Source organism: Sinocyclocheilus anshuiensis, unplaced genomic scaffold, assembly GCF_001515605.1.
Source record: "Sinocyclocheilus anshuiensis isolate Anshui unplaced genomic scaffold, SAMN03320099.WGS_v1.1 scaffold188, whole genome shotgun sequence".
Taxonomy (NCBI): domain Eukaryota; kingdom Metazoa; phylum Chordata; class Actinopteri; order Cypriniformes; family Cyprinidae; genus Sinocyclocheilus; species Sinocyclocheilus anshuiensis.
In genome coordinates, this window is record NW_015555768.1 from 2,941,321 (window position 1) to 2,968,108 (window position 26,788).

A 26,788-nucleotide genomic window follows, 5' to 3' on the forward strand; every position below is an offset into this window, starting at 1 on the left:
AAAAGGAGGTGTATGTGCATATATATATATATATATATATATATATATATATATATACTTTATAAATAAATCATCCATAAATAATAAACCTTTTTAATTAAATGGGAAAAGACCAAAATCTGTTTAACTATTTGTCAATATTAAATTTAAATATCATATTTTAAATAAGGAATAAAATGTGGCCTTATGTTAAATTGCATTTCTTTAGTTCAAATCAGCCATAAAACTACATTTTGGTGCAAATTCAAAAAAACATGGTCAGATGGCCTCTTGACCAGCCTTTGCCAAATTATGGACCAAATTTAACATTGATAGCAAAAACATGGCTTGCGTGACTAACAGCCTTTGTCTAGTCTAGTCTATTACACAAAAACAGGTCCTCTTATACATGCACTTGCGTTATAATACCTGGTTTCCCGGTGCCATCTACACAACAAGTTCTACAAGATACACAGAGCAAATCTCCCAGAATGCTCAGCGCCAGGGCAAGCCTATATTTAACTTTGCACAAGAAAAGTCTTGTCTGTGATTTCGAAGCACTGTCCTTTGCTCAGCTGTTGTCAGAGGTTGCCAGGAGACGGGATCAATAGAGGCACTATATCAGCCATCTCTGAAGCACCACAGCTTTATAGTTCTAAGCCGGGCTTAGAAAACCCTTCCTTTGGAGTAAAACAACATCCTGACAAAAAAGGGGAGGATACATGACGGAGATAAAAAAGTATGGAGAGAAACAGAGAGAGGCAAAGGGAATAACAGCAGAAAAATGGAAAACAGAACAGAGACAGGATCCAATTGTTCATCAGCCGATGCTAAAACAGCAAGGCCTGCATCATAAAAAGTTAATTGCTGACAGAGCTAATATACACCCTTGGATTCAGAATTCTGCCGGCCAGAGAATAATTCCCATGTTTCCACAAAAGTTTACGGGGTGTTTAAATCTTTTTCTGCAGCGCATTTCAAAGTGCAGGAATGTGACTACATAAGATGACTTAACACTATGTTACACATTCGAAATGACTGCTGGAAGCCATATATCATATGTCATTTTCATTAAATAAAGCATTAATAACAAATTATTGCACAAATTCTTATCTTTTCTGAAAATGCAAGGCAACTAGTTTGATCTGTACACTGTAAAAAATATTTAGCAAAGTCGTAAATATCATCGTAAATTTATTGGAAAATACTATTCGGTTTTCCTACTTCAAAACTTCATGTTAAATTCGGTATTATATAGTGTAGTAGTACTATACTAGTAGTATAGTACTAATAGTAGTTATACAGTATATATACATATAATATGAATATGAATCATATTTTTAGTAGCTGTACTTGCAAAGGGAATAACAGCACAAAAATGCAAATCAGAACAGAGACAGGATCCATTTGTTCATCAGCCGATCCTAAAACAGCAAGGCCTGCTTCATAAAAAGTTAAAAGTTAATTGATGTTATAAAATTGTTTCTCTCTTTTTTTCATTATAGTGCCTTGTCCCAACTAAGTCCAAAATATCATAGCTTGGCCCATTTTATTATTTGGACTACTCCCCAACAGCCTATGCGACATTACATAACCAAAGTGTGGACTTAAAAGAGGGCTTAGTGCACCATTTGGGACGGGGCCCCGAATGTCCATAACTTCCTGTTTGAGCCTGAAGTGTACGGCATGCTGTTTAAAAGAAACCGGGCCCTACATCTCATCTTTTTGGAGCCCAAAAACAGCTCCTTCTCACCTCGGTTGCCCCCAGGGGACGTCTTAGAAATAGGCCAGTTTCTGAAGCAGGTCACCCTGTCCTGCAGAGAGAACCATCAGAAACAGAGAGGACAACACACAAGCTGAAAGACTCAAGGATGTGTCCGGCATTATTTCAGCTCCTAACTGAGAAATACAAACAAAACTGGCCTGTTACATCCATCTGTGAGCTGTTTCGCCTCCACACGGTGGTGGAGATTACCACAAGAATTCTAAAGCGGCGCTCAGGCCTGCCACATTGTGCGCAAGCTGACCCTCCCACTTTTGGAAATAAAGGAAAATGAAAGAGATGGAAGAAAAGGAGAACAAAAGGGGCAGTGGTTACTTTTTTCCATTTTCATGAGCATTTAGGGGCCTAGTAACGGCATTCTCTCTCTCTCATTCTGCACCACCATCTTTTGGGTAAACGAGCCCCCTTTGGAGAGCTGAATTCCTCTGGAATGTCAGCCAATCAGAACACAGGCTCTGGGAGTGTGTTATGGGAAGGCCTGCCTCGGTTCTGACTCTTTAATCTCCCAGTAATGTGAAAAAGCGGTACACACTACACAACGCTTTTGAAATGGCTTTAGATCCTATTTTATACAGTATAATTAAGCAGTCAGTAAAGATTTTTTTCTACTCTAGTCATTTACAGTTTTATTATATTTACAGCTGAATAATGACACTGTTGTTTTCTGTAGTTGCTTTACAGATGAAACTGAATTAGTTTCATAACTGCTGAATTTTGCAATATTAACAGTTATTTTCCTGTTTATTACTGTGAAGCTGCTTTGACATAATCAAATTGTATTCAGTGCTATATACATAAATATGACTTGACTTTAATGACAATTTGAAATTTGCTATTTCTGTGCTACAGTATTGCAAAAATTATGATTTTTCAAAAAAAAAAAAAAAAAAAAAAAAGGTTTTTGGAACACTTTCCTTCATGGTTTTGTGGTCCAGGGTCACATATGTAATTTGTCAACCAAACAAACAGTCCTGCCTCAAACTCACACTATTGGTTAAAAAAAGAAAAGCACACAGTGTTTACACTCTGGGCAAACCAGCAAATTAAGCTTAGAAATATATATATATTAATTACAAGCTCAATTAAAAATTTAATTTAATTTGTTTATAATATATTGGCCTATTTTACTTATCAGACTGATACTAAAAAAATATTAATTAGTCACATTTACTGGCCGATACAATCGTGACTGCTGATATGTGCATCACTGCTACTAGGCTTCATTATAACTGTAAATACATTTTCTGTTGGTGTTTACAAACTGAGGGATGAGTAAACATTTGCTATGGTAATCTGGATGCCAGAGATGGTGTCGATAGACACACTGTAAGTTGTAAATAACCTGGAATGTTCCTTAAAAAATGTCTGGCATACTGATCCATGCATCAAAAGAAAAACTTAAAAATCAGGCACCCAGCATAGAGTCTGCTGATTGCGCAGCGCAAAAAACGCCAGCTTCAGTGACATCTGTTTCAAATGACGAGTTAAAAAGTGGAATGAGTAAAAACACACATCAATCTAATGTGCAGAAAGGGGGATGGGAAAACAATGTTACCACGGTGATAAAATCTCTGGCCACCGGACATCCTAGCAACAGTTACAACGCTTCAGCAATCTGTGGTTCAGTGAAGATAAAAAGCTCTGCTCACAATGTGCATCTGCTTTACTTCATGCCACCTAAAACCCACTCTCAAGGGTTCATATTGCACTACAGCAATAAAGGACATCAAATTAGCAGAGTCTGAAAGCTGTCTGGACGCCCAGATATATAATGTGCGTCATGCAGACTGGACTGGTCATATACGGCACATATATAACATTTGCTCTTTTAGCTGTTAGTATCATTGTGAGCAAACTAAATAAAAGTAGTGATACTACTAACCTAAAGACAACAAGAAACAACATCCCCAACCCATTTTGTTGTTGCTGCCAGATGGCTGCCACATGGTTGCAAAATATCATCAAATATCATAGAAATATCATCACAATATATAAAGAAATATTTATGTTCATTATATACAATAACGTTCAAAAGTTTGGGGTGTGCAATTTACATTTTTTATGTTTTGAAGTCTCTTATGCTCACCAAGGCTGAATTAATTTGATTAAAAAATACATTAAAAACAGCAATATTGTAAAATATTATTACAATTTAAAATGACTGTTTTCTACATCAGTTTATTTTCAAATGTAATTTATTCCTGTGGTGTAAAGCTGAATTTCCAGCATCATTACTCCAGTCTTCAGTGTTACATGATCCTTCAAAAATAATTCTAATATGCTGATTTGATGCTTCAGAAACATTTTTATTATCAATTTTGAAAACAGTTATGCTGCTTAATATTTTTTGTGGAAACTGAATCATTGTTTTAAGATTCTTTGATGAATCGAAAGTTCAAAAGAACAGCTTTTATTTGAAATAGAAATCTTTTGTAAAATCATAAATGTATAAATGTCTTTACTGTAAATTTTGACCAATTTAATGCATCGTTGCTGAAAAAGTATTAATTTCTTAAAAAAAAATTATACTGACCCCAAACTTTTGACAGTAGTGTGTGTGTGTGTGTGCGTGTGTGTGTGTATATATACTGTACATACCTTGTGGCTGTTACTCATTAGTTATCTTTGCCAAATTGAAAACAAAAGCTACTTTTTCAAAAGGATAGCTAAACTAGTTTCGCAGTTACTCGAATATGATGAATAGCCTCTAACTAATCTAAAGTAGCTTTCCCAACAACGGTTGTGATCATAAAATGAGCTCAACAAACAGACAAGTGACTAGACGTACAGTTCTAGTCTAAACATCCTACTAAAATGATAGAGAGTTGGGATTTGGACAGCTGCTGTTACCTACACAAAGGTACTTCTGTGAAGCATGTGAGGTCAGAAAATCGGTCGAATGTATGACAACCAGCTAGGGCAAGTTCACATTCAAAGGCATTCTGACTTCAAATGCAATATGCCCACATGGATTTATGATGGCTCACATGTCAAAGACTATTCAAGTCTGGAATTAACAAAGAAAACACTCATTATCGTTTATGAAATGTGCCAAGTATGGACAGTGGAAGAGCTCACAAAAGTATCTCTGCAAATCACTGGCAATGACCTTATCATCCAGGTCCAGGATTTAGAGCATGTTCCACCCACCTACTGATTCTGACGCATTTTTACAGCTGCCCTTTTCCAAAATGTCCTTTGCTTTAATGGGAGCCATTCAGGATTTGGTAAAGGTCAACTTTTTGTGTCACTTGAACTTTCATTGAGAGCAGAATGTAAACCTAGGTAGTAACCATCATAGGCATGGAGAGACACATGTCCCATATTCAGATTAGTGGTTAACCAATATGTGTTATTCAATGGTTCATTCTAAAATTGTTACATTTGAATTCTCCAATTCTGGTAGAGGTGGCATTCTTGGTATAAAAATATTAAGAAACATTTTTAAAGTGATCATGCTATTTAGCTTCTGAACATGGGAGTTAAAAAACATGAATTTGGCAAGTACAATTAGATCTGAGTTCATCTTTTTGATGGCATAAAATATCTACAGAGGCAGATAACACCTTTAACTCTTTTAAGTTCATAGCTCAATGTGTAATCCCCTTTCTAAAGCCATTAAAGTCTATCTTAAAGTGATTTGCCCTACTATAAAACGGGCAGCCTAAAATACAGCCTCAGTGCTAGAGCACTCTATTGTTTCATCTTCCCTCCCGATTAATCCCAATAATAATTAATTATTTTAATACTATGCAATTAGGGGAGTGCTGTTCCCTAGTCTGTGGCCTGAATAAAGACTCCAGTTGACTACCCTCTATTATCAATTATGACTAAACTGGGATTTCCCACTACTGATAAAAAGCCTGAACATCCGGCTTACCCAAGGCATAACTGTGAAATTTTAAGGGATATTTTCAAGCTAGCCTTAGACAGATTTAGATTATATCTGTGATTTACTGTCGCTGTTCATTTGTACATGAAAGGGGTTAAATTCTACACATGGCACCTTTCTGCTGAACTTGACTTTGTACTCAACCATTTTCATTCCTCTGTCTGACATTTACAATTAAATAGACTTTTTTTTTTAACTTTCTATTCAACAAAAAATCCTGAAAAAATATATTAAGCAGCAAAACTGTTTTTAACATTGAAAATAATAAGAAAAATTTCTTAAGCACCAAATCAGCATTTTAGAATGATTTCTGAAGGATCATGTGACACTGAAGACTGGAGTAATGATGCTGAAAATCCAGCTTTGTTATCACAAGAATAAAGTAAATTTTAAAATATATTCAAATAGAAATAATTTAACATTTTATAATACTTAAATAATATTTCACAATAACACTGTTCTTAATATATTTTGATCAAATAAATGCAGACTAGCTGCATATAAGAGACTTCTTTCAAAAATAATTGAAAAAATCTTACCAACCCCACACTTTTGAACAGTAGTGTAAAAGTCTTAAAAGTGGCCCAAAGATAATACACTAACTGCAGTTTAAAGCTGAAGAGTGTAATTTCTGCAAACTACTGGTATTACCAAACAGGTTTCCCAGTCATTCCCCTATTTGCCATTTTTCAGTGTCACTGTATAAAGTATGGGCTGTATTGTAAGACTAAGTAGATCATAAAAACTATTGGCACCAATGGTTTCAAATATCTGCTTAGGTTTATGATGCTTTTGGGAAACACAGCCCTGGTCAAACTCAACAATGTTTCAGTAGCACCACAATGAGACAGAGTTTACACGTTTCAGGGAAATCAACCTACAAGTAATTTAATTATAGCTGTCTCTGTGAATTAAGATGAGACAGGAGACATTTTTTTAAAGAATAACAGGAGGTTACCATAAGTTATCAGGCTTATGCCATAAATAATATAGCCATGCACTGAAAGAGCTTGTTTGTTACAGCAGAAATGTCTATTACTGAGTACATCACTCACATTATGTGTTTGGAACACAGCCAGTCCACATGCCAGCAAATGAAAAGGATAAAAGACCAAAACAGAATGTTGCCAAACATATTTAACGAACAAAAGCAGGACAATATGATGCTTTGCTGTAACAATGGCGAGATAGTCATCAGTGCTACTGACCAAATGGAACATCAACAGGCCTAAATGCTGCATAAAACCTAAGATGGGGCATCAGGAACAAGATGGAGGAAATTATAAATGTTTGTCCTAATATCTGACTAAAGGAGATTATGTCCATCTTGATATGCCACAAGGATTATGTTCTTCACAAAGATTGTCACCATTCAGAGCCATGTCTGGGATGTTTAATCCTCGGCAAAGTTACAAGCAGGATTGCTTTGAGCCCAACATATATTTGCTGGAAGATTTTTAACCACATATTCCTAACCAAAGTGAAGCAACAAACAGAAAACATCCATCCCACCAAATGTTTCAGATGTTTCCTTGGCTTTCCGTTGTATTGGGAGGTTTTTGTTTTTTCAAAACAGCTGTTTTCTGAATAAAGTGATAAAAGGAAGTCAAACAGTAAGGAGCAAATATAAATAATCAGACCCCGTTGCGAAAAAGCTCATTTAATTAATTATTCATTGACTCAAAACATTTTAAACTTGTGCTGAAACGCAAAACTCTCACATGGGTTATGCTGACGAATATCTGAACAATTCTGTTTGATTCCAGATTTCTGGTGAAAGTTAAAACGATGAATACGGCAGAGCATTTTCATATTACCTACAAAATACTTCTTAAATAGCCTGTATGAACCAACTACAAAGATGTTGTACAGTGAGCTTGGCCACTATGCAACTCAATTGCAGCAGAAAATGTACACATCATTTAAAACACAAAAACAAGTTGATTTTTTTTTTCTTTACCTACACTGTCTTTAATCATCTGGTGGGATAGCTAATCATTATTTAATTTTATTCCCTTACTCTTTTTATGTCTTTCAAAAGCCTCAAACAAGTTGCAACTATGCAAAACTGTTGTCTGACAAGCTCTGAAAGTTTTATTACAGTTTGCTTTAGGGACCATGACACAGATCCCTATAAAGTTCATTTCAGCCCACATGACTGTCACATCAGCATGAACATAGCCGGCATTAAATCCTTCAATACAGTGCAGTTCAGTCTCATTAGAAAGACATTAATGAACAAAACTACATCCAGAATGAACCACGAGTTCCTTCCTGAATACAATGGCGTAAATGTTTTTGAATGTAACAGCATGGCACAGGTTCCGTGGCAAAATTATAATATACTTAAAACTAACCAAACTCATTTTTAATTCAATTAAATATAAAGTAATGGAGCTGAAGGCTGAATTTTGGTTTGTTTTCGATTCTAACACCTTTAACATACTGTAAATACTCAAATTCTTCTTGTGCACACTAAAAGTGGATGAAGTAAATTTGTAGGGCATAAATAATGGTTTTCAGTGCTGCCGGACAGAAAGTGAACCCTTGGCCTATGGTAGGTCAAATTTCAGGTAAGGTTTAATGCATGTCAAGGGTTCAGCCTGCCTTGAGGTAACAGTAGCAACCTGAGCGAACACATCTGTTGATGTTACAGCGTTTTCATCTGTTCATGTCAACACACATGTTCTAAACCCTTCCCCAAGGAATAAAGGCACATTTTAGTGCGTAATTACACACATTTTGTACAGATCACAGTTGTTCTGTCATTGCAACAAAATACGAAATCTGCAAAAGCCCTGGCAACCTGCTCTAATCTGTTTCACAGCCCCACATACACAAGCTCACATCACTGTCTGGCTCTCAACACTTCATGTGCTTTGTTAAAAGTGTATCCAAGTTCTCCTCTTACCATGGTGGCCGTCCAGCTTGAGTTTGTTGTCCAACTCCATAACTTCAAAGACAGGCAAAATCAGACATGCTCTCTGTGCCAAGGGAGGTGAAGACAGCAACGGTTCATGAGGAGGGTACTCTCTCTCTCTCTGCCTCGTCACCCGTTTGCCAGAAGAGCGCTGCCTCCCGTGTAGCCTGCCTGCCTACGCTCCGTTCTGGCTGGAGTGTTGCATCTGGCAGATCTGAGCTGGGCTGAGCCACTTCTCTGGGCCCCACTCACTCCCACACGAGCACCATAGCTCTTAAAGACACAGCAGGATTTTTCACTTGCTTTTCCTCTCTCTCTCTCTCTCTCTCTCTCTCTCTCTCTCTCTATCTCTCTCTATGAGAGCATGTCTTTCTACCATCCTCTAGATATATTTTACAGGCAGTGTTATTTAAGTATCATTGAGATTTTCAATCTCTCTTTCATAGTTTTTATGAATTTAATTATTTTTATATTTATATATTTTACATTTTCATTTTTACTTTTACTTTGGTTAACATTTTAGTAATTTTGTGGGTTAATGCCTATATAGTTGTTATTATTTTTAATTTTGGTTTTAGTTTTAGTTATAATAGTGCATCAAGTTAAACTAAATGAAAATGATAAATGTTGCCTCGACAACTAGCTGAAATTTAATAAAAAATTTCAATAAGTTTAAAATAAGTTTCCCATTTTATTTCACAATATAACAATGAGGTGAACCTAGGGGAGTTAAATATTTTCATTACTTAAAGATGATGTTCTCATTTTTGTCATGTCTGCGGATGCTGTGCACTTTCTAAAATGAAAAAACTGGAAATTAATAAAGAATATTCAAGTTTTTTCTCCATTCTTGCCTTTCTATAATCCAAAACTCAAACAAAACATGTTTTCTTGGAAATACTATTTTAACTGGTAATCAATTTATAGTTTTTTCTTTTTTTTTTTATTACTCCTCATGATCATGTTAGTCTTTTGTAAATATCAGTAAATATTAGCAATGCTTTGTAAGAATTGTGTAAATAATGGACTTATAATTTCTAACATTTTTATAACAAATTAGTATTTTTTTAATTTGAAAGAAAAAAGTGCTTAAATAAACTTGGCTTTGATCACACTACACATAATTCAGCCTCATTTACAAATCCAATTGCCCACATGTAATGAAACCAATATGGATCACAGTTTCCACAACTGTTTATCTACGTCTATTATATAAAAGAGTATAGCTATTACTGCGGAAAGAGGGAACAAAAAACTGGAAATATTATTTATGCTTATGTCCAACATACAACATCATACTTCACCAAAATGCTCACAACTCATGAGGAGGCATTATTGTACTATTAACAAATGCACTGTATCCAAAACGGATCACTCATTCACTCAAGACCATTCAAAACACAGTTAATGCTACATATAAGAGCGGACACTACAGCACTTAAAGACTTTACAGACTTAACACCCCGAAGGAGGAAAGAACCTGAAACTTGAAATCCGATCAGACTGCAACGCATTTCCAAAAATCCAATTTTAATCGGATTTCAAACCACATATGGATATCAAGTGTGTTTCTCTTTTACGCTATGACAGATTAGGATGCTGATGATGCACAGGAGGGTGTGTGGGGTTTTAAATGTGTGTCTCTGCGGGGGGTGTGCAGAGTAAACAGCATAGAGACATTTGCTGAGTCAGCAACAAGCTGCCAGTGTCTGACACACGCATTAAAACAGTGCTGAGCTGCAATGACACCACGGCTCACACGACAGAGAAGAATCTTACTGAGATCTAAAAAGCAGTCAATGTGTACCCATGATCATACACTACCGTTCAATAGTTTCGAGATCAGTAAGATCTTTTTTTTAATTAATACTTTTATTCAGCAAGGATGCATTTAATTGATCAAAAGTGATAGTAAAGACTTTTACATTGTTACAAAACATTTCTATTTCAAATAAATTAATATGAATCAAAGGATCCTTAAAAAAAATATTAGTTTCCACAAAAATATTAAGCAGCACAACGATTTTCAACATTAATTAAAAACAAGAAATCAGCTTTGCCATCACAGGAATATATTACATTTTAAAATATATTAAAATAGATTTATTTTAAAACAATACAATTTCACAAATTACTGTTTTTACTGTATTTTTGATCAAATAAATACCACCTTGAGACTTCTTTCAAAAACATTTAAAAATCTTACCAACCCAAAACTTTTGAACGGTGAATGTGGCATTTATGTGACACTCTTATACTTTCTTTTTACTTTTTTCAAACCTTAATTTTTAATACTAATTAAAAAAAGACAGACAGACAGACAAGACAGACAAATAGACAGATAGACAGATAGATAGAACCATACTGGCCAATTTAATGCAAGAGTTCTCTCTAACCTTTTCACAAAACAAGCGTTAACATAATGTGTCTCGTCCTCAAATTCAATGGCATTGTGAACCAGAGTCCCTATTAGGCAATTCTAAACAATAGCTGTCCTGTAACACCATCATAATTATGCCTCCCACTGCAAATTACTGGTTTGCAGCCTGTCCGAGACAAACGGAAAACAGTCTACAATGTGTTCCATCATGCTCTATTTCATGGGTCTGTCTATTGGTGTCACATCTGAACTTTAACAAAATGAAAGCGAGGGGCATTTTGAAGTTTGTATCATTTAAAATCCACTAATATGAGTAAAAGAAATATATTCTAATACATTACATAAAGAGTAGCTAAATCTTAACTTGCATAAGTTGTCCCTGCCTATGTCAAAATCACTCATTTAGAACAGTGTTGGACAGTGTTTCGAGAGTTGGGAAGGGGTGTGTGTGTGTGTGTGTGCGCGCGTATCCCTCTAGTGGCTACAATTCAAACCATTACATTCATTTGAAAGTTTTCACAGTACAAGTGGCCAAAGTTTTTTTAGGAGTCGTGGTAGTAGAGGCAGCGCAACTATAACGACATGTGAGAGTTGGGAAGGGGTGTGTGTGTGTGTGTGTGTGTGTGTGTGTGCGCACGTATCCCTCTAGTGGCTACAATTCAAACCATTACATTCATTTGAAAGTTTTCACAGTACAAGTGGCCAAAGTTTTTTTAGGAGTCGTGGTAGTAGAGGCAGCGCAACTATAACGACATGTGAATAATCCCGCCCACTCTAAAGCGGTACTGAACTGCAGTGGAAACGCAAACCGTGCTGAGCCGAGTCGTACCACGCAGTGGAAAAGCGCCATAAAACTCAGGATAAAGATTCCATTGTAAGGGTAGTGTAGATTAGCAGCAGCAATCAAGCGATTGATTTTGTATTCCACTTTGTCAATGACACTTGATTACCTTTAAAGACTATTATCAGAGTTTATTACTCATCAGTGTTTCTTCACTGTCCAAAGGGGAAAAAATGAACTGAAACAGGTGTATACAAGTATGCGCTCCAGAACCTACTTACTGGCATTTCTGGTTTGGGTGCTCTGGTCTTTACGGAGCTGAACTCCCTCAGGAATGCTGGTGCTATGTCGCAGGAGCCATACAGTGCATGATTCAGCACGGCACTCTTAGAACAGCAATGGACTGATCTGAGGACAGGCCACAGAAGTTCATAGAGTTTAGAGTGTTAGTGGGTAAGGCCTATAAGAAAGACTCTAGCATGCTAAAGAAAGCTCATCCTCTCTGCTCTGACCTGTTACTATGAACTTGTTGATATGTGCTGCCCCCTTGAGGTCAAAGGGCACCATCAAACGTAAGGTCAGAACCAAAAAGATTCAAAACTCATTCATTTTCAAAGTCTCATTAACTAAAAATATATACATTTTCAAATAGTTATAATGAAGCCTAGCAGTGAAGCACAATATCAGCAGTCACATTTGTATCGGCCAATAAATGTGACTTCTTAATGCTTTCAGTACCAGGCCAATATATTTAAGCCAACAACTTATAGCCAAATGGCAGTGACAGTGACGTGACATTCCGAGTATGGCGACCCATACTCGGAATTAGTGCTCTGCATTTACCCATCCAAAGTGCACACACACAGCAGTGAACACACACACACCGTGAACACACACCCGGAGCAGTGGGCAGCCATTTTTTGCTGCGGCGCCCGGGGAGCAGTTGGGGGTTTGGTGCCTTGCTCAAGGGCACCTCAGTCGTGGTATTGAAGGTGGAAGAGAGCGCTGTACATTCACTCCCCCCACCTACAATCCCTGCCGGTACGAGACTCGAACCCGCAACCTTTAGGTTATGAGTCCGACTCTATAACCATTAGGCCACGACTTCCCCTATGATTATAGGACCCCATATTATTTCTAAAAGGCTCTCCTGTTTTAAACAAATTATATGTTATATATAATGAATATATATTTATACCTCTCTCTTGTCCAGGAGAACAAGCTGACATTCTGCAACCAAGCAAAACTTGACCTGCCATCCGATTGGTTCTGAAAGTGGCTGTCCACAAGACATCCAGTGTATTGATGAACCTCTCATGTCTGTAAAGCAGAAAAAAGTACGAGAAATGATAAAAGAAGACGAGGCATTCATGGATAACTTACAATCACGATAAGACCAAAGAGTGTGAGTCTAAGCAGCTAAAAACAGAAGGTGACCCAGTGGTCATAAAGCCAGCTGGCATACAGCTCTATGAATGGACAATCCTTCCTGCTTGGCCTAGATTCAGTTGCATGAGTATTGTTTTGTATAAAAACACAAAGTTAATTGAATTAAAGAGACTTCAATTTGTTTAAGTTAATTTACTGAGTTTAAAAAAAAGAAAATTTAAGAGACTGGTTGGTTGTAGTGCATCTTTGGGACTGTTTATATAATATAATTAGGAAAATTATTAAATAATTTGCTGACTAAAGGGCAAGACACAGATATATATTCCTGAGCCACAGGAAAAACATAAGACAAATCTGTTTGTAATAACAAACTAAAAAGACTTGATACCTGATTTACTAATGTTGTTTCAAACACCCTATTTAAAATAGTTTTCAATCAGAATTGTTTTTTTTTTGTGTGAATTCTGTCCACCTAACTAAAATTTTAATATTTATATTTTTTCCATTAGTTTTGCATTAAAGAACACAAGAAAACCACTCTTACATACTGTACATTCAGATAAGAGTTAACTCTATAATGAAGGTAGAATTTAGCCGACAAGTTAAACTGTGAATAATTAGTTATTAGTTAATAGCCTAGTTATTTATCAAAAATGTCTGGCTGGGGCAAGTTGACACATTAGTTCATATTTCCAGTCACGTGGGCACTTAATAAATTGCAGAAATTTACAACACTATTTGATATTTTACTTGTTCTTGTTTAATTATTTTTTTCACAATAATTTCAGTTTACTTTTCTGAAAAGCCTATAACAAAACAAGGGTGTTTAATGACCATAAAGTGCTTAAGACTTGGCCATCTTTAATGTAATAACATTAAATAATGTTTTATAGAGACTTGTAAGGCATGTGTACATACAGGAATTATCATTTTAAATATAAGAAGCACTGCAGCAACATGTGTGACAACTAGTCTCAGTCGCCCTTAGGCTATATATGGCAAACAAACTTATTCATAAAAGCCAAACACATTCATAATATACACAAAATTACTTAAGAAATCTCGTTTCGGCTCAAAACAAATGATGTACTTACCGGTGACCCTCATCCAACCCTGGTGCTGACAGCGGGTGATGTATGTTGACATAGTGGTAGGAACACTAAACATGTCAGCCTGCAGTTTTCAACACGCAACATTCCAGGACATTTGCACACATGATGAACGCCTCATAATGATTAAACGTGCCATCAAAATGAACTTTTAAAAGGAATTATGCTGGTTTGCGCGTGCAGACTGTTAACCCGTTTTTACTGAGAGTCGCTGAGAGTGAAGAGTACACAGGGTGACACGTCATGTAATACCTTAATTAAATGAACGGATTAAACTCTCTGGCGAAGAAAGCAACTAATCTGTCCACAAACACAAAACTCTCTCTCTTTAAAAAAAAAAAAGAAATAAATAACCTAGCCTGAAAAACACAAGCGACTCTTTCATTTGGACAGTTGTTTTGAATTTGGCAGGTTCGTTCTGAATTCTAGAGAACAACAAGTTACACAATGACTATATTAAATCACGTCACAAAAAAATCAGGAGACTTTGCCCTTATTCATTTGTTTCATCTCAAAAAACATAAAGTGAAGGCCTGGCTCATGAATATTAATCGGGTAACGTTACGTTCGTTTAGTAGGCAGTCGATAGAAGTTGGCGCTAATCAGCTGACTGAGTTAACCATTGCAAAGGCTTGGCTCATGAATATTAATCGAGCTTTACTGGAACGTCAGCCTCATGTAGTTAATATTCATAAGTTAACCTTTTGCCACAAGATGTGTAAATGCATGACCCCATGACCATGGCATTGACACACAGGGGTTTATACATTTATTTAAACATACATTTTTGGAAATAAAAGACGATGGTCCTTGCAAGAAAAACGTTTTTTTTTTTTTTTTAAACGTATTAAAAGTAGTTTTTTCTACACTTTTTAAACATACATTCTCTTACTCATATGTGATGAAAAGTCCAGTTAATCATGTCTACTGTGCTTCCGTTTACACTTATATTTGTGTCTGTATTAATTGTGCAGAATAAATAATACCAACACGCCTGTGAAAATGTTTGTACAGATACATGAGACACAATTATTGCTGACAAACTGTTTTAATGGTCTGAAACAGGAATGAATGAATAATGATACATGCAAGTTTGCAAGTTTGCAAATTTTAAATGTCTGAACACTGTTCCAAAAAACAAATACATGTTTACCATGTATGGCTTTGAGGGTGCGGTGTAGAAAAATTGTCAGAAAAGCATTGAAAACAGCTAATTTTAATCTTATACAAAGGCAATAGGTTGTTTCTCTTCTAAACATTGTTAAACTTGAAACCAAAATATAAAACTTCTCTTGAAATGTGAGCAAGTTGACATACAAAAACTTGTGAGCATGATCAATACAACAATCTTTGTGTTTTGTTGACAAAACTGTTGGCTTTAAATTTCACATATGCTTTTCCTTTGGGGAAATATTATAAAAGTAAAAAGTAAATACTTGAAATATCTTTTTATACATTAAAAAAAAAAAATCAATTACAAAATATAGGTCAATTTATCCAATAATAACTTGCATAGCTGATAAAACATGTTAATAGTGCAATAATAAAATGGGGCTAATCTTATATCCAATTATATACATGTAAATAATAAAGTATATTTATAATGTTGTGTACTATAAAACTAATTAAGTCAAATTATAGAACCTGACAGCTTTAAAACTTCACATAACTTTCAATTTTCCAGTCAATCCAAACATCTGATAAGTGCCACTTCCAGATCCATCTCAAATATAACAACAATCTTTGGAAATCTTGTAAAAACATTGATATGTGGGCAAATGTTGAAAAAAGCCTAAATTCTATTGCTAATTAAATGCAAATGATCACTTTCCACTTTCAGTTTCATTCTGCTTTCTCAAAGCAGGTAGTTTATCCAATCTGACATGCCAGAGCATACAAAAGCATTTAAAATAGAAAAAATACTTCTCAAAACAGTATTTGCGTCACTTTGGTTATATAATCACCTAGATCGAATTCAAAAATTATGGCTGAGCAGGAAAGAACGAAAGTGCTAACATTTTAACATAGCTAAAAAGCACTGCTGTACTGTTATCTTAGGTGGACAAAAAAATGTGTATATTGTGTGTGTATTTGTGTATTTGCCTTCTGCACAAATACTGAGAGATGAACAAAACAAAATGAGTTACTTCAAAGGAATAATTCGCAGAAAAATGAAAATTTGCTGAAAATGTACTCCCGCTCAGGCCATCCAAAATGGAGATGAGTTTGTTTCTTCATCAGAACAGATTTGGAGAAATTTAGCATTCCATCACTTGCTCTGCAGTGAATGGGTGCCGCCAGAATGAGAGTCCAAACAGCAGATAAAAACATCACAATTAATACACAAGTAATCCAAACGACTCCAGTCGATCAGTTAATGTCTTGTGAAGCGAAAAGCTGCATGTTTGTAAGAAACAAATCCATCATTACGGCATTTTAACTTTAAACCGTCATTCCCTTTTGTCCTCTCACATCAAAATCCACCAACATACTTGTTTAGAACTGTTTTTGCTTGTAAATGGTGCTTGATCTGTGCATAATTTAGCCGGAAGCAAAGGTCTGAAGATAAACTCTTAATGATGATGGTTTTTTTTTACGAAGACAGATTTTCGCTTCACAAGACATTCATCAATGGACTGCAATCATGTGGATTACTTATGGATTATTGTGATGTTTATATCAGCTGTTTGGACTCTCATTCTGACGGCACCCATTCACTGCAAAGGATCCATTGGTGAGCAAGTGATGTGATGCTAAACTTCTCCAAATCTGTTCCGATAAAGAAACAAACTTGTCTACATTTTGGATGGCCTGAGCGTGAGTACATTTTCAGCAAATGTTCATTTTTGGATGAACATTAAACTCAAAACCTGACACGAACTTTGAAGTGCTGAATAACAGGAACTGAAACTCACTGGGGCGAATGAAACTGTTTGAATGCCAAAACTAAACTGAAATGACTTCATGTTGTATAATACTGTCCTTTATCTGCTACCTAATAATGACGTTATACTGTGTAAGAATAACATATGTTACTAGACTGAATGATGTTTGTGATGTTTAAAGTGCCCTAAAAGGACACTGCAAATGACTTCACAAAAAAAGACTTTAATGTCCCACATGAGAGAAGACCAGAGTATCAGAAAAAACACTGTATGTGGTTTGTGGAAAACAAGAAAAACAAAACTAGAACTCCGAAACTATGACTTTCAGAACAGCAAAACAGAGAGTAACTATGGGGGGAGGGGGGACTGCGTGACACCTTCTTTTGCAGCCCATCTGTTCCACACCTCTGTTCTGTGATATTCAGTAAGGTGTAGTTCCTTCCCACTCCACCAAATACTGCACCTTCCCTTCAGGTGTAATCCTACGAGCCAGAACCTGATACTTCTCCCCGCAGGTGAGCCGACCGGCCGCCCCAAAATAGTTGGTGATGGAAGACTTGAGGTGAGACAGTGAGGAATCGTCTTCGCTGATGCTCTCAAAAGTGTGGCTGTCGATGCTGTTCTCCATCATGACGTTACTCTCCTCTCCAGGCATGCTGATGGGGCTCAGCTCACGCTCCACCATCTCTCTTTTTGTGGCCAGCGCAGTGTAATTAGAGGAGGGCAACTTCCTCTTCCGACTGCCCACATTTTTCCTGTAAAGAATATAAGAAGCATAAAAACTCACCTTTCACTCAAAATGTTCTTTTTATTAATTTTTTTAAATGATATTTCAAATATTCTAGAACTACATTTCTGCTCATGTAACCAGTTTGCCGAGGTGGGGGAAGATTATTTCTTCACAATACAATCAAATCCCGTAAACAAACCAAAATCAATCAAAATCCCAATCAAATCAAATTCAAGCCTGGCTATGTTCATAATGGAAGACATGCTTATTAATTACTGTATACAGCCTGCTATCATTTTATATTTTAAAAAGAACATATAATTTAAGCGTATAAGCACTTTAATTCATAAAGTGAAGAAAAATAAATAAATATATACAAACCTTTAATTTTTTCTGATGCTGAGAATTCAGATTTGCCATCACGGGAATAAATTACATTTTAAAATCTATTTAAATTGTAATAATATTTCACAAATATTGCAGTTTTTACTGCAAATGTAAAAAATTCATATTTTATGATAATTTATTTTATATTTCAGTTAAAAATGTGCACTACTCTGTGTTCTGCTTGAATAAAAATACTAAAAAAAAAAAAAACCCTGAAAAAAACATTTGTTGTATTATCCATTGAATAAATATTAAAGAAATGTAACACAAAAAAGGTGCAGTTGTATAGATGCACTAATACTGTCTACCACAAGATGTCCCTGTTTAACACTGAATTTTACTTCCTAGCCATTCGCTGTCCCCTTTCAGTTGCCTCAGTGGGCGTTATGGCATTTTAAAGGTCATGCAGCAGAACTGGACTTTTAGGTATCTTTTTCTCATGCTGCAAATCTTCTGGGGAGTTTCCATTCTGCATAAACACCATAATCAGGGTTCCTACACATTTTTACTAATAAATTTACATGGCTTTGAGACAATATTCATGACCTAATGGTCCATTATTTAATGGTCCAATCAGGGGCGGTTCTATAGGGGGGTGGGGATATGTGTCTCAACAAGCTTGGACCCCCTAAATTTGTGCTGCATCCCAATGTGCTTACTTATACCACACCCTTAAAGTACGTAGTCTTTTGCTTTTTTTGAGAAAAAAGTACACACTTTTGAGTAGAGCCCGACCGATATGTTTTTTTTGGGGGCCGATACAGATACCGATATTAGGGAGCCCGACCGATATGGGTTTTTTTGGGGCCGATACCGATATTAGGGAGTAAAAAATACACGATATTCTTTGTGTACATTATAGTACAGTACCAGTCAAAAGTTTGGACACTTTCCCATTTGTGTGTCCACACATTTGACTGGTACTATATATAGAATACAGTATATACAAAAAACAGAATATATATACATAAACACATTTTTTACAATGATCACTCAAATGTGGTGATCAAACACTTATAATGACGTGACAGAGATACGTAATGGAGGCAGGGCAGATAATATCGGCAAAACGATATATCGGTCGGGCTCTACTTTTGAGTGTATAGTAGCAGAGTATGCAAGCTTTGGGACATACTATCACGTCACGTCGAGTCTTTAACGGACCTCTCTGTCACAGTTACACACACCCTGTCACTGTAAACTGGCGGCATACTATTTTCAACATACTATGCTCTGGGACACACTAATTCTAATCTCACATACTATTTAGGATGCATAGTATGAACATTGGGACGCAGGGCTTGAATCGTACCACACCAAACAATTTTGGGTGCAATGTGCAGTTTGTCCTGTGGGTGACAGTAATGGAAAAAAGTAATTCATTGTGCCATAACTTTTATGTCAAGAGGAAATTACTCAAAGGAGGCTGTACACTTCAGAGAGGAGCTTTTGTATTGTATCACACTACATTACAATATAATTTGTCACATAAATTAAACATGATGAAACATTAATTTGAGTTGAAATTGTTATAGCTTACTTCTAGCGATTGCAGTGATACGTGACATGGTAAAAAATGACAATGAATATTACTGATAGTAGGTTAGAATAGAACCTTAAGTAGAATTTTAAAAGTGTTCTCCCTAAAAGCACAAGTGGCCCCTGCCACTGTCAACTGTCCCGAAACGCGAGTGAAAGTCTTGTATCACAGCAGCTCTTTTAGTGCAGATGAGATACGCCAATGTGAAGCCACTTTGAGAGAGTGAAAGAGAGAAGACGCGGTACAGCTGAATCACTCACGCGGTTTTCAAATGACTGATTTAATCTGACAGTCTGTGTGGATTTATTTGCTCATCTAACCTACATGCTATATTGAATAAATATGTGCAGGAATTTCCCTCATTTTAAACTCGAAAGCTGCGGGAATGAGCAACGACGCGTCTCCACTTCCTTCCACTATAGAAAAGTGAAGCCAAAGCATCTCAGTATGGCCACTGCCATCTTGAGTAAATGACGTCATTTGGAGCCAGTACAGAGATAAGTCAATTTCCCTGACTTTTCCAGGTTTTTCATAACCGTACGATCCCTGCATAACGACCACAAATTTCTGCCCATAGGGCATTGTGTAACATGGGAAATCACAGCAAGATATCAAAATCCAGTGCTGAGAACCACCATTTCAGAAATCATTACAGCTGCTAAAAAGGGATGTAGAGCTAAACAGTATTAGTACATGAAAGCCAAGCACGGAAAGCAGATATGTGTTTGTGAAGTGTTTGATCTAGCCCACAACGAGAATGCACAGTAGGGGACAGGGATCTGTCGACCCCTCACAACTTTTCCAGTCGAGAAAATCCAAGTTGTGTTTATTTTCTTCCACCCTCTCTCTCCACCTCTTTCCAAACACCCTTAGGAACACTGAAGGAATACTAATGAGCGTTCATATCCTAAAATAAATAAGACAAACTATGGGAAAGCAATGAAAGAGTGAGTGAGGCCATTTGGCAGTCTCCAACCAGCCATCCATCCAACTGCATGTTCTGCTCACAGGCTTTTATAATTTTACTTTTTGCTGCTTTTAATTACATAAATGCAACCTTGGCATTCTTTCAAAAACATTAAAAAAATGTATAGACCCCTCCACATTTTTTATGGAAATTAAAAATTAAAAAAAATATATATATTAATTTCCATTACTTTTTCAGTTTTATAATGTCTTACTATCCCTGCTAGGCTTTTCATGTCTATGTGAACCCTGTTTTTTTAAAACCCTTCAGTTTGCTTACCTGCTAGACTTCCATTTCATGCGATTACTGTAAACATGTTTCCTGTTCATTTAATACACACTGATGGTTTGTGAAAAACTGCATAACCCAAACAAACCTGTGGTAATCGATAGCATGCCACAGTAGAGCTTGAAAGTACCTGGAATATTCGTATAAGAATCTGACCTTCAGCACTAAAGCAAACCCAGATACGTGACCACTGACTGATGGCATTCTCATCTCTGGCATGGTTTCACTGCCATTTTCAGCCTCCACAGACTCCATCTTTAAAATAAACAGGAGCAAACAAGTGGCCATAACCATAAATAATCCATAATCTGACAGCATATTTCTCTGTTAAAGCTAAATAGAAATATTTTAAAAATCTAGTAAAAATGACAAACACACAGAAAATACTAAAACTAAAATACAACTGAAAATATAAAAATAAAAGCTAACTCAAAATAATAATAAATACTATATATAAATACTATAAATACTTACCCTGGACCATAAAACCAGTCTTAAGTGTCAATTTTTTCGAAATTGAGAATAAAGTATATATAATAATTCTAAAATAACACTGATTGAAATGTTTTTTTAAATGAACCTAACTGCAAATTTTCAAATAAAACAATAATTGAAGAAAAAGAAAGTTGTTTCAGTTTGACGTCGTGTTACTAAACTCATCTTTCTCAATAAGTTTAACCTCAGCCATACTCAAGAGGCCAAAACAAAGGGCTACTGAAGAATACAAAAGAATACAGTTGATCCGACCTGCTGCTTGCTATTCAACACAATATACAGCGCTGGGATTGTGACTATAACAGAGTTTATCACGACTCGCATTCAAAGGATGGCACTCATTAACTACAGTTCACGGCTTTGTGATGAAACCCAACGTGCCCTTTTTATTATTGGCCGAAACCAACTCCAGATTTCTCTTTTATACTCTGCAACAATCCCTCTCAGACAGCCGCTTTTGCCTTTGAAAGCTTTGTCTGCCCCAACAGTGTTTCCAATTCTCTCATTATTCAGGCCTGTTTGAGAGATGATAACCTTTGCAGAAAAGTATAATTAAATCGCTTCACCCACCGTGTTGATAAAAAAATATATATTTTCTGTGGGGTTGTGATCAGGGAAACAGTGAGAGACCTTTCCGATATTTCAAAGGGAAATGGATGCAAATGAGCATGATTGTTCAAAAGCCAATAAATAGATGCTTAAGCATTCAAATCAAAGGTAATGAGAAAAGGTTAAGCGTGCTGTCTGTTGCCGTGAGAGAGACTGATGAAGGTAGACTGAATTTGATTGAGACCTCATTATGTACATTGATGAAAAGGCGACAATTAATTTCTGGCAGTTTTAGCACAGGTGAGGCGACTTTATCAAAAAATTAAAGGGCAGACGTATCAAATGAGCCATCAAACACGAAGAATGCGGATATCTGTATTATGCGCTTAACTGTTACGACGTGCCTCGGGGTCCCAATGGATTATGAAGTCACTAAGAGGACAAGGGTGAATAATGAGCTAGTACCACAACATACATTGATTATGCAATATTATGGCTTAATTATGGCTTTTCCGAACTAAATTTAAAATGCAAAACACTTGAAAAACATGGATGACAAGACTGATTTGAACTCACATCTAACTATCTTACTGTGATGGTTTCATTCGCATTAAAGATGGGTGGTATGACAAATGGGATTACTCAGTGCAAAATTTCTTGACATTACACAAGAGCTCAAAACAATAAAATGAAAATATATAATTAAATAATATAAATACAGCATTTTCCAATTAAACGCCTAGACTCTGGCTACCCGTCATGGTCTAATCTATCCCTCCACTGTTTCATAATGAACCGAAAATATTTTTCACTTCTCATAATAACATAAAAGGTCTCTAATGTTGTGTTTTGAGCTATTGCTTTTGGCAAAGCATCTGTCAAACAAACTAAAATTGAAAGCGCAAAAGTGGTTAAGTGCTCTTATCAAATCTCAAAAGGCGGTGATTTAAATAAATATATAGTCTGTAGTACTGCATATTAGTTTGTGATCCAGTGTTTTTCCCTGTATCAGTTCACAGTGAAAGCAGCGAAGAAGAAATTAAGAAAAAAGTATTGTAATTTTTTCCTACTGTAGAGTATTATGAATTAAATTAATTTTTCATTTACATTAATTCAGGACTGCACAAACTGAATTATTTAGTTTGTGTGCGTGTGGTTTAGTGATAGATCAATATATATCAGGTTTCAGAACCTGGGGATCGTGAGTGAACTGCAGGGGGTTTGTGAGTTGATAAAACCCTAATAATTCATTAAATCATAAAAATGTTAAATTACAATAAATAATTTTTAAATAAAAACAAAAATAAAACACTTACTATAAAAGTAATTTTATTAGTTTACCCGCATGTCAGGCGAGCATTAACCAACATCAGAAAACCATGAACACGCGAATGTGTTGTTAAATTATTGAAATTGAAAATCTAATCTTAAAATCTAAGGAGGTACTTCAAGTAAATATTTTAGGTCAAATGGGTTCGGCTGACAAAAAGTGTGGGAACCACCCTGAACTAGGCCAATTAAACATCTGATACATAACCATTTTAAGAGTACTAACATTCTCTGGTAACTGTACCCAACTGGCCAATTAACCAAAGTGTCTGAAAGCCTTGTGAAAGGATAGCAAATACTTCCTGTTTATAAATATTTTTAAGCAAAATTAGGCTTCGTTAAATAAAGAAGCTTTGAGCATGTCTTATTTGCTGTTATTAAAATGTATAACATATCATATACCATTTAAAACTCGGTAAGATCTTTAATGTTTTTCAGAAAGAAGTCTCTAATGCTCACCAAGTCTACACTTATTTGATCAAAATACAGTAAAAACAGTAATATTGTGAATTTATTTGTGAAAAATGTAATTTATTCCTGTGATGGCAAAGCTGATTTTTTTTTAGTAGCCATTACTTCAGTGTCACATGATCATTCAGAAATTATGATGCTGATTTGCTGCTCAAGTTTTTATTATCATCAATGTTGAAAACAGTATATATAATATACTTAATATTTTTGTGAAAACTGTGATACATATTTCAGGATTCTTTGATGAAGAACAACATTTATTTGAAATATAAACTCTATAATATTATCTTTACTGTCACTTTTGATCAATTTAACCGTACCCACTGTATATATACACATACAGAACGGGGTTGTATGTGCATATAAAATCCATCTAATTTGCATTGTATTGGGCGCCTCTAAATATCAATATTTGCCACTGAGCAACTCATATCAAATGACCACTGATAAATATACTCATACAGTATTTAAAAATAGTGTTGAATAATTTGATAATTCTATATATCAGTGCAGCTGGTTACATCTCTTTTTTTCTTTGAAACTTAATGTCAACTGGCCTAGTTAGAATCTGAAATATAAGACTGATTACCCCTCAGCTAACTGATAGCTGGCTAGTTCTTAAGACACAGTTTTTGTGTTTATGCATCTGGCATAGAACCCTTTGTTTATTACACAGTCTTAGCAGCTGTAATAACAGAACACAGTTTTCAACCAGACAAGAAAGGTCATGTTATCCAACTTTAGTCACAGTGAAGTGACAAAGCTTACATTAGGAATAGCATCCTCCAGCAGCCACTTGGACCTCTTCTTCCTCCGCTTCTCTGCAGGAACAGAGTTACTGCAACAGAGGAAAATGAGAAACATTCAAACGACATAATCCAGCATAATAACAACTGAACTAATTAAACTGTCAATCATCACATCATCTCCACCCACTAAACATGTCAATACAGATCTGAGAGCTGAAATTACTGAATCCTAAAAAGGTTTGTGGCTGTGAAATGTCCACTTATAGGGGATATAAATTCCATTGTTTGGTGAAAATCTGTGTCAGTAAAGTGTCTACATGCATCTTCTTGTTTCTTAATCCAAATTGATTTATTCAGGTTTCCAACAAAAGCAAACAAGACACGGTAGAAAAACCATGTGCTTCCATAGCTGATCACAAAGAAAGTTATGCAACCTATAGGCTTAAATACTATATCTTCTAAACATCACCATCTATTAAAGAGACACTATGTTAAAGGAGTCATATGACGTTGCTAAAAAAGAACATTATTTTGTGTCTTTGGTGTAATGAAATGCATTTATGCGGTTTAAGGTTCAAAAAACATTATTTTCCACATACTGTACATTATTGTTTCTCCTCTATGCTCCGCCTTTCTGAAACGCGTTGATTTTTACAAAGCTCATTGTTCTGAAAAGCGAGGTGTGCTCTGATTGGCCAGCTATCCAGTGCGTTGTGATTGGCCGAATACCTCAAGCGTGTGACGGAAATGTGGCGCCCCTTACCATACTGTGATGCCATGTCCGGAGCGACGAGACAAAAACAATAAAACCCATTATAAACGAGGCATTTGTTGCATCCAGTGGGGACATAATTACGGATTATAATGACTTATACTGTCTTTTTACGCGTTGCGTTGCATCGCGCCGCGTAAACATAAAACCATGTCTGCATTTGTGATCGGAGAAACGACAAACAACAAGCGCTACTCTACACTGCTCAAAACTCGAGTTTGAATCATCAGTGGCAAATCCTTTAAATATGAAAACGTACTTACAGACTGTGAGTCAGCATTATTTGTCAGAACACCGGCATTGTAGGCTACTCTCTCAGGAAACAGTCCTCGTCCTCCGTAAAATGCATTGCACACATCTGAATATTTGGTTTGAACTGTTCTGGAACAGTGTTGTAAATACAACTTAACCACTGATTTCTAGTTGTGTCCTCTTTTGGAAGGCCAAAAAAAGTAGTTTTGACAACGAAACACACAGCGTCTCCACGACATGGTGGCGGCGGCAGCAACAATACTACAGCGAGAATAAAAGTTACGCCTTCTTTCTTTGCGTGAACATTTGGGCGGTGTTATGCAAATCTTCCCACATAGTGACGTAGACATGTGGGGGCGTGTTTAAATGAGGTGTTTTAGGAGGGCGTGGACGAGTCTTAACTTTTATAAAGAATATCTCTTTGGGTTTGAGACTTTAGTCTTTGCAACTTTAGGGATCTTATCTATTCACGAACAGCTTGTAACACTCCAAAGAGAAAGGAAAACTTGAAATCGCATCATATGACCCCTTTAAATATTAACCACACAGTCCAGAAACATAATATTGAAAACAAAATTATAAAATAAACACAAAAAATATATACTATTATGAAACATAAAATAAGCAAACAGGGTTTGAACATTATGGCCTATACAGGGGGAGAAGCCATGAGTTTTTCAGAGCATTCACTGCATTAAAGCACTGCGAAAGTCTAAATTCTCGAAAGTCAAAATTCCCCTGAAGCATCAAGTAAAAATGAAGATCTCAGTTACGATCAGCTGGAAAAATAACAAACAAATAGCACTGTAAATCAAATAAAATATTTAATTGGGATCAGTCTCATGATAATCAATTTTAATGTTTCCATGTGACATCAACAAAAGGTATTGGTCATAAAATTGGGAGGCACTAATGAGGCACTCAGAAATGCTCAAACTAACCTGTTTCTGCTGACCCCTTTTTTGCGGCCCCTGTGGCCCTCACTGTTCTGGGCCTTCTCTGGAAACAACTTAGATGGGGGATTAGGAGGGACCCTTGTCCTTAGTCGGAAAATGCATTTCCTCTTCTTGATCTCCTTGCCGCAAAGAAACCTAAAATAAAGGGAATGAATGAATGAATAAATTATATATATTATATATAT

The 26,788-nt window shown here is 36.0% G+C and overlaps 2 protein-coding genes across 2 annotated transcripts in view; both read right to left on the reverse strand.

The window, feature by feature from the left end:
• LOC107674335 (disabled homolog 2-interacting protein-like) overlaps positions 1-14,520 on the reverse strand; it is a 91,818-nt gene extending 77,298 nt beyond the window's left edge. Inside the window, 3 exon segments of the mRNA XM_016468282.1 lie at positions 12,017-12,143; positions 12,934-13,055; positions 14,219-14,520. Coding sequence (XP_016323768.1) covers positions 12,017-12,143; positions 12,934-13,055; positions 14,219-14,291 — 322 coding nt within the window. The 5' untranslated portion in view covers positions 14,292-14,520.
• A 2,532-nt stretch (positions 14,521-17,052) lies between these two features.
• The window catches only part of LOC107674297 (PHD finger protein 19-like), a 22,186-nt gene continuing 12,450 nt past the window's right edge, over positions 17,053-26,788 (reverse strand). Inside the window, exons 11-14 of the mRNA XM_016468235.1 lie at positions 26,589-26,738; positions 24,643-24,712; positions 21,161-21,285; positions 17,053-17,873 (exon numbers count right to left, since the gene is read on the reverse strand). Of these exons, the coding sequence (XP_016323721.1) occupies positions 17,540-17,873; positions 21,161-21,285; positions 24,643-24,712; positions 26,589-26,738 (679 nt within the window). The 3' untranslated portion in view covers positions 17,053-17,539. The remainder of the gene's footprint in view (positions 17,874-21,160; positions 21,286-24,642; positions 24,713-26,588; positions 26,739-26,788) is intronic.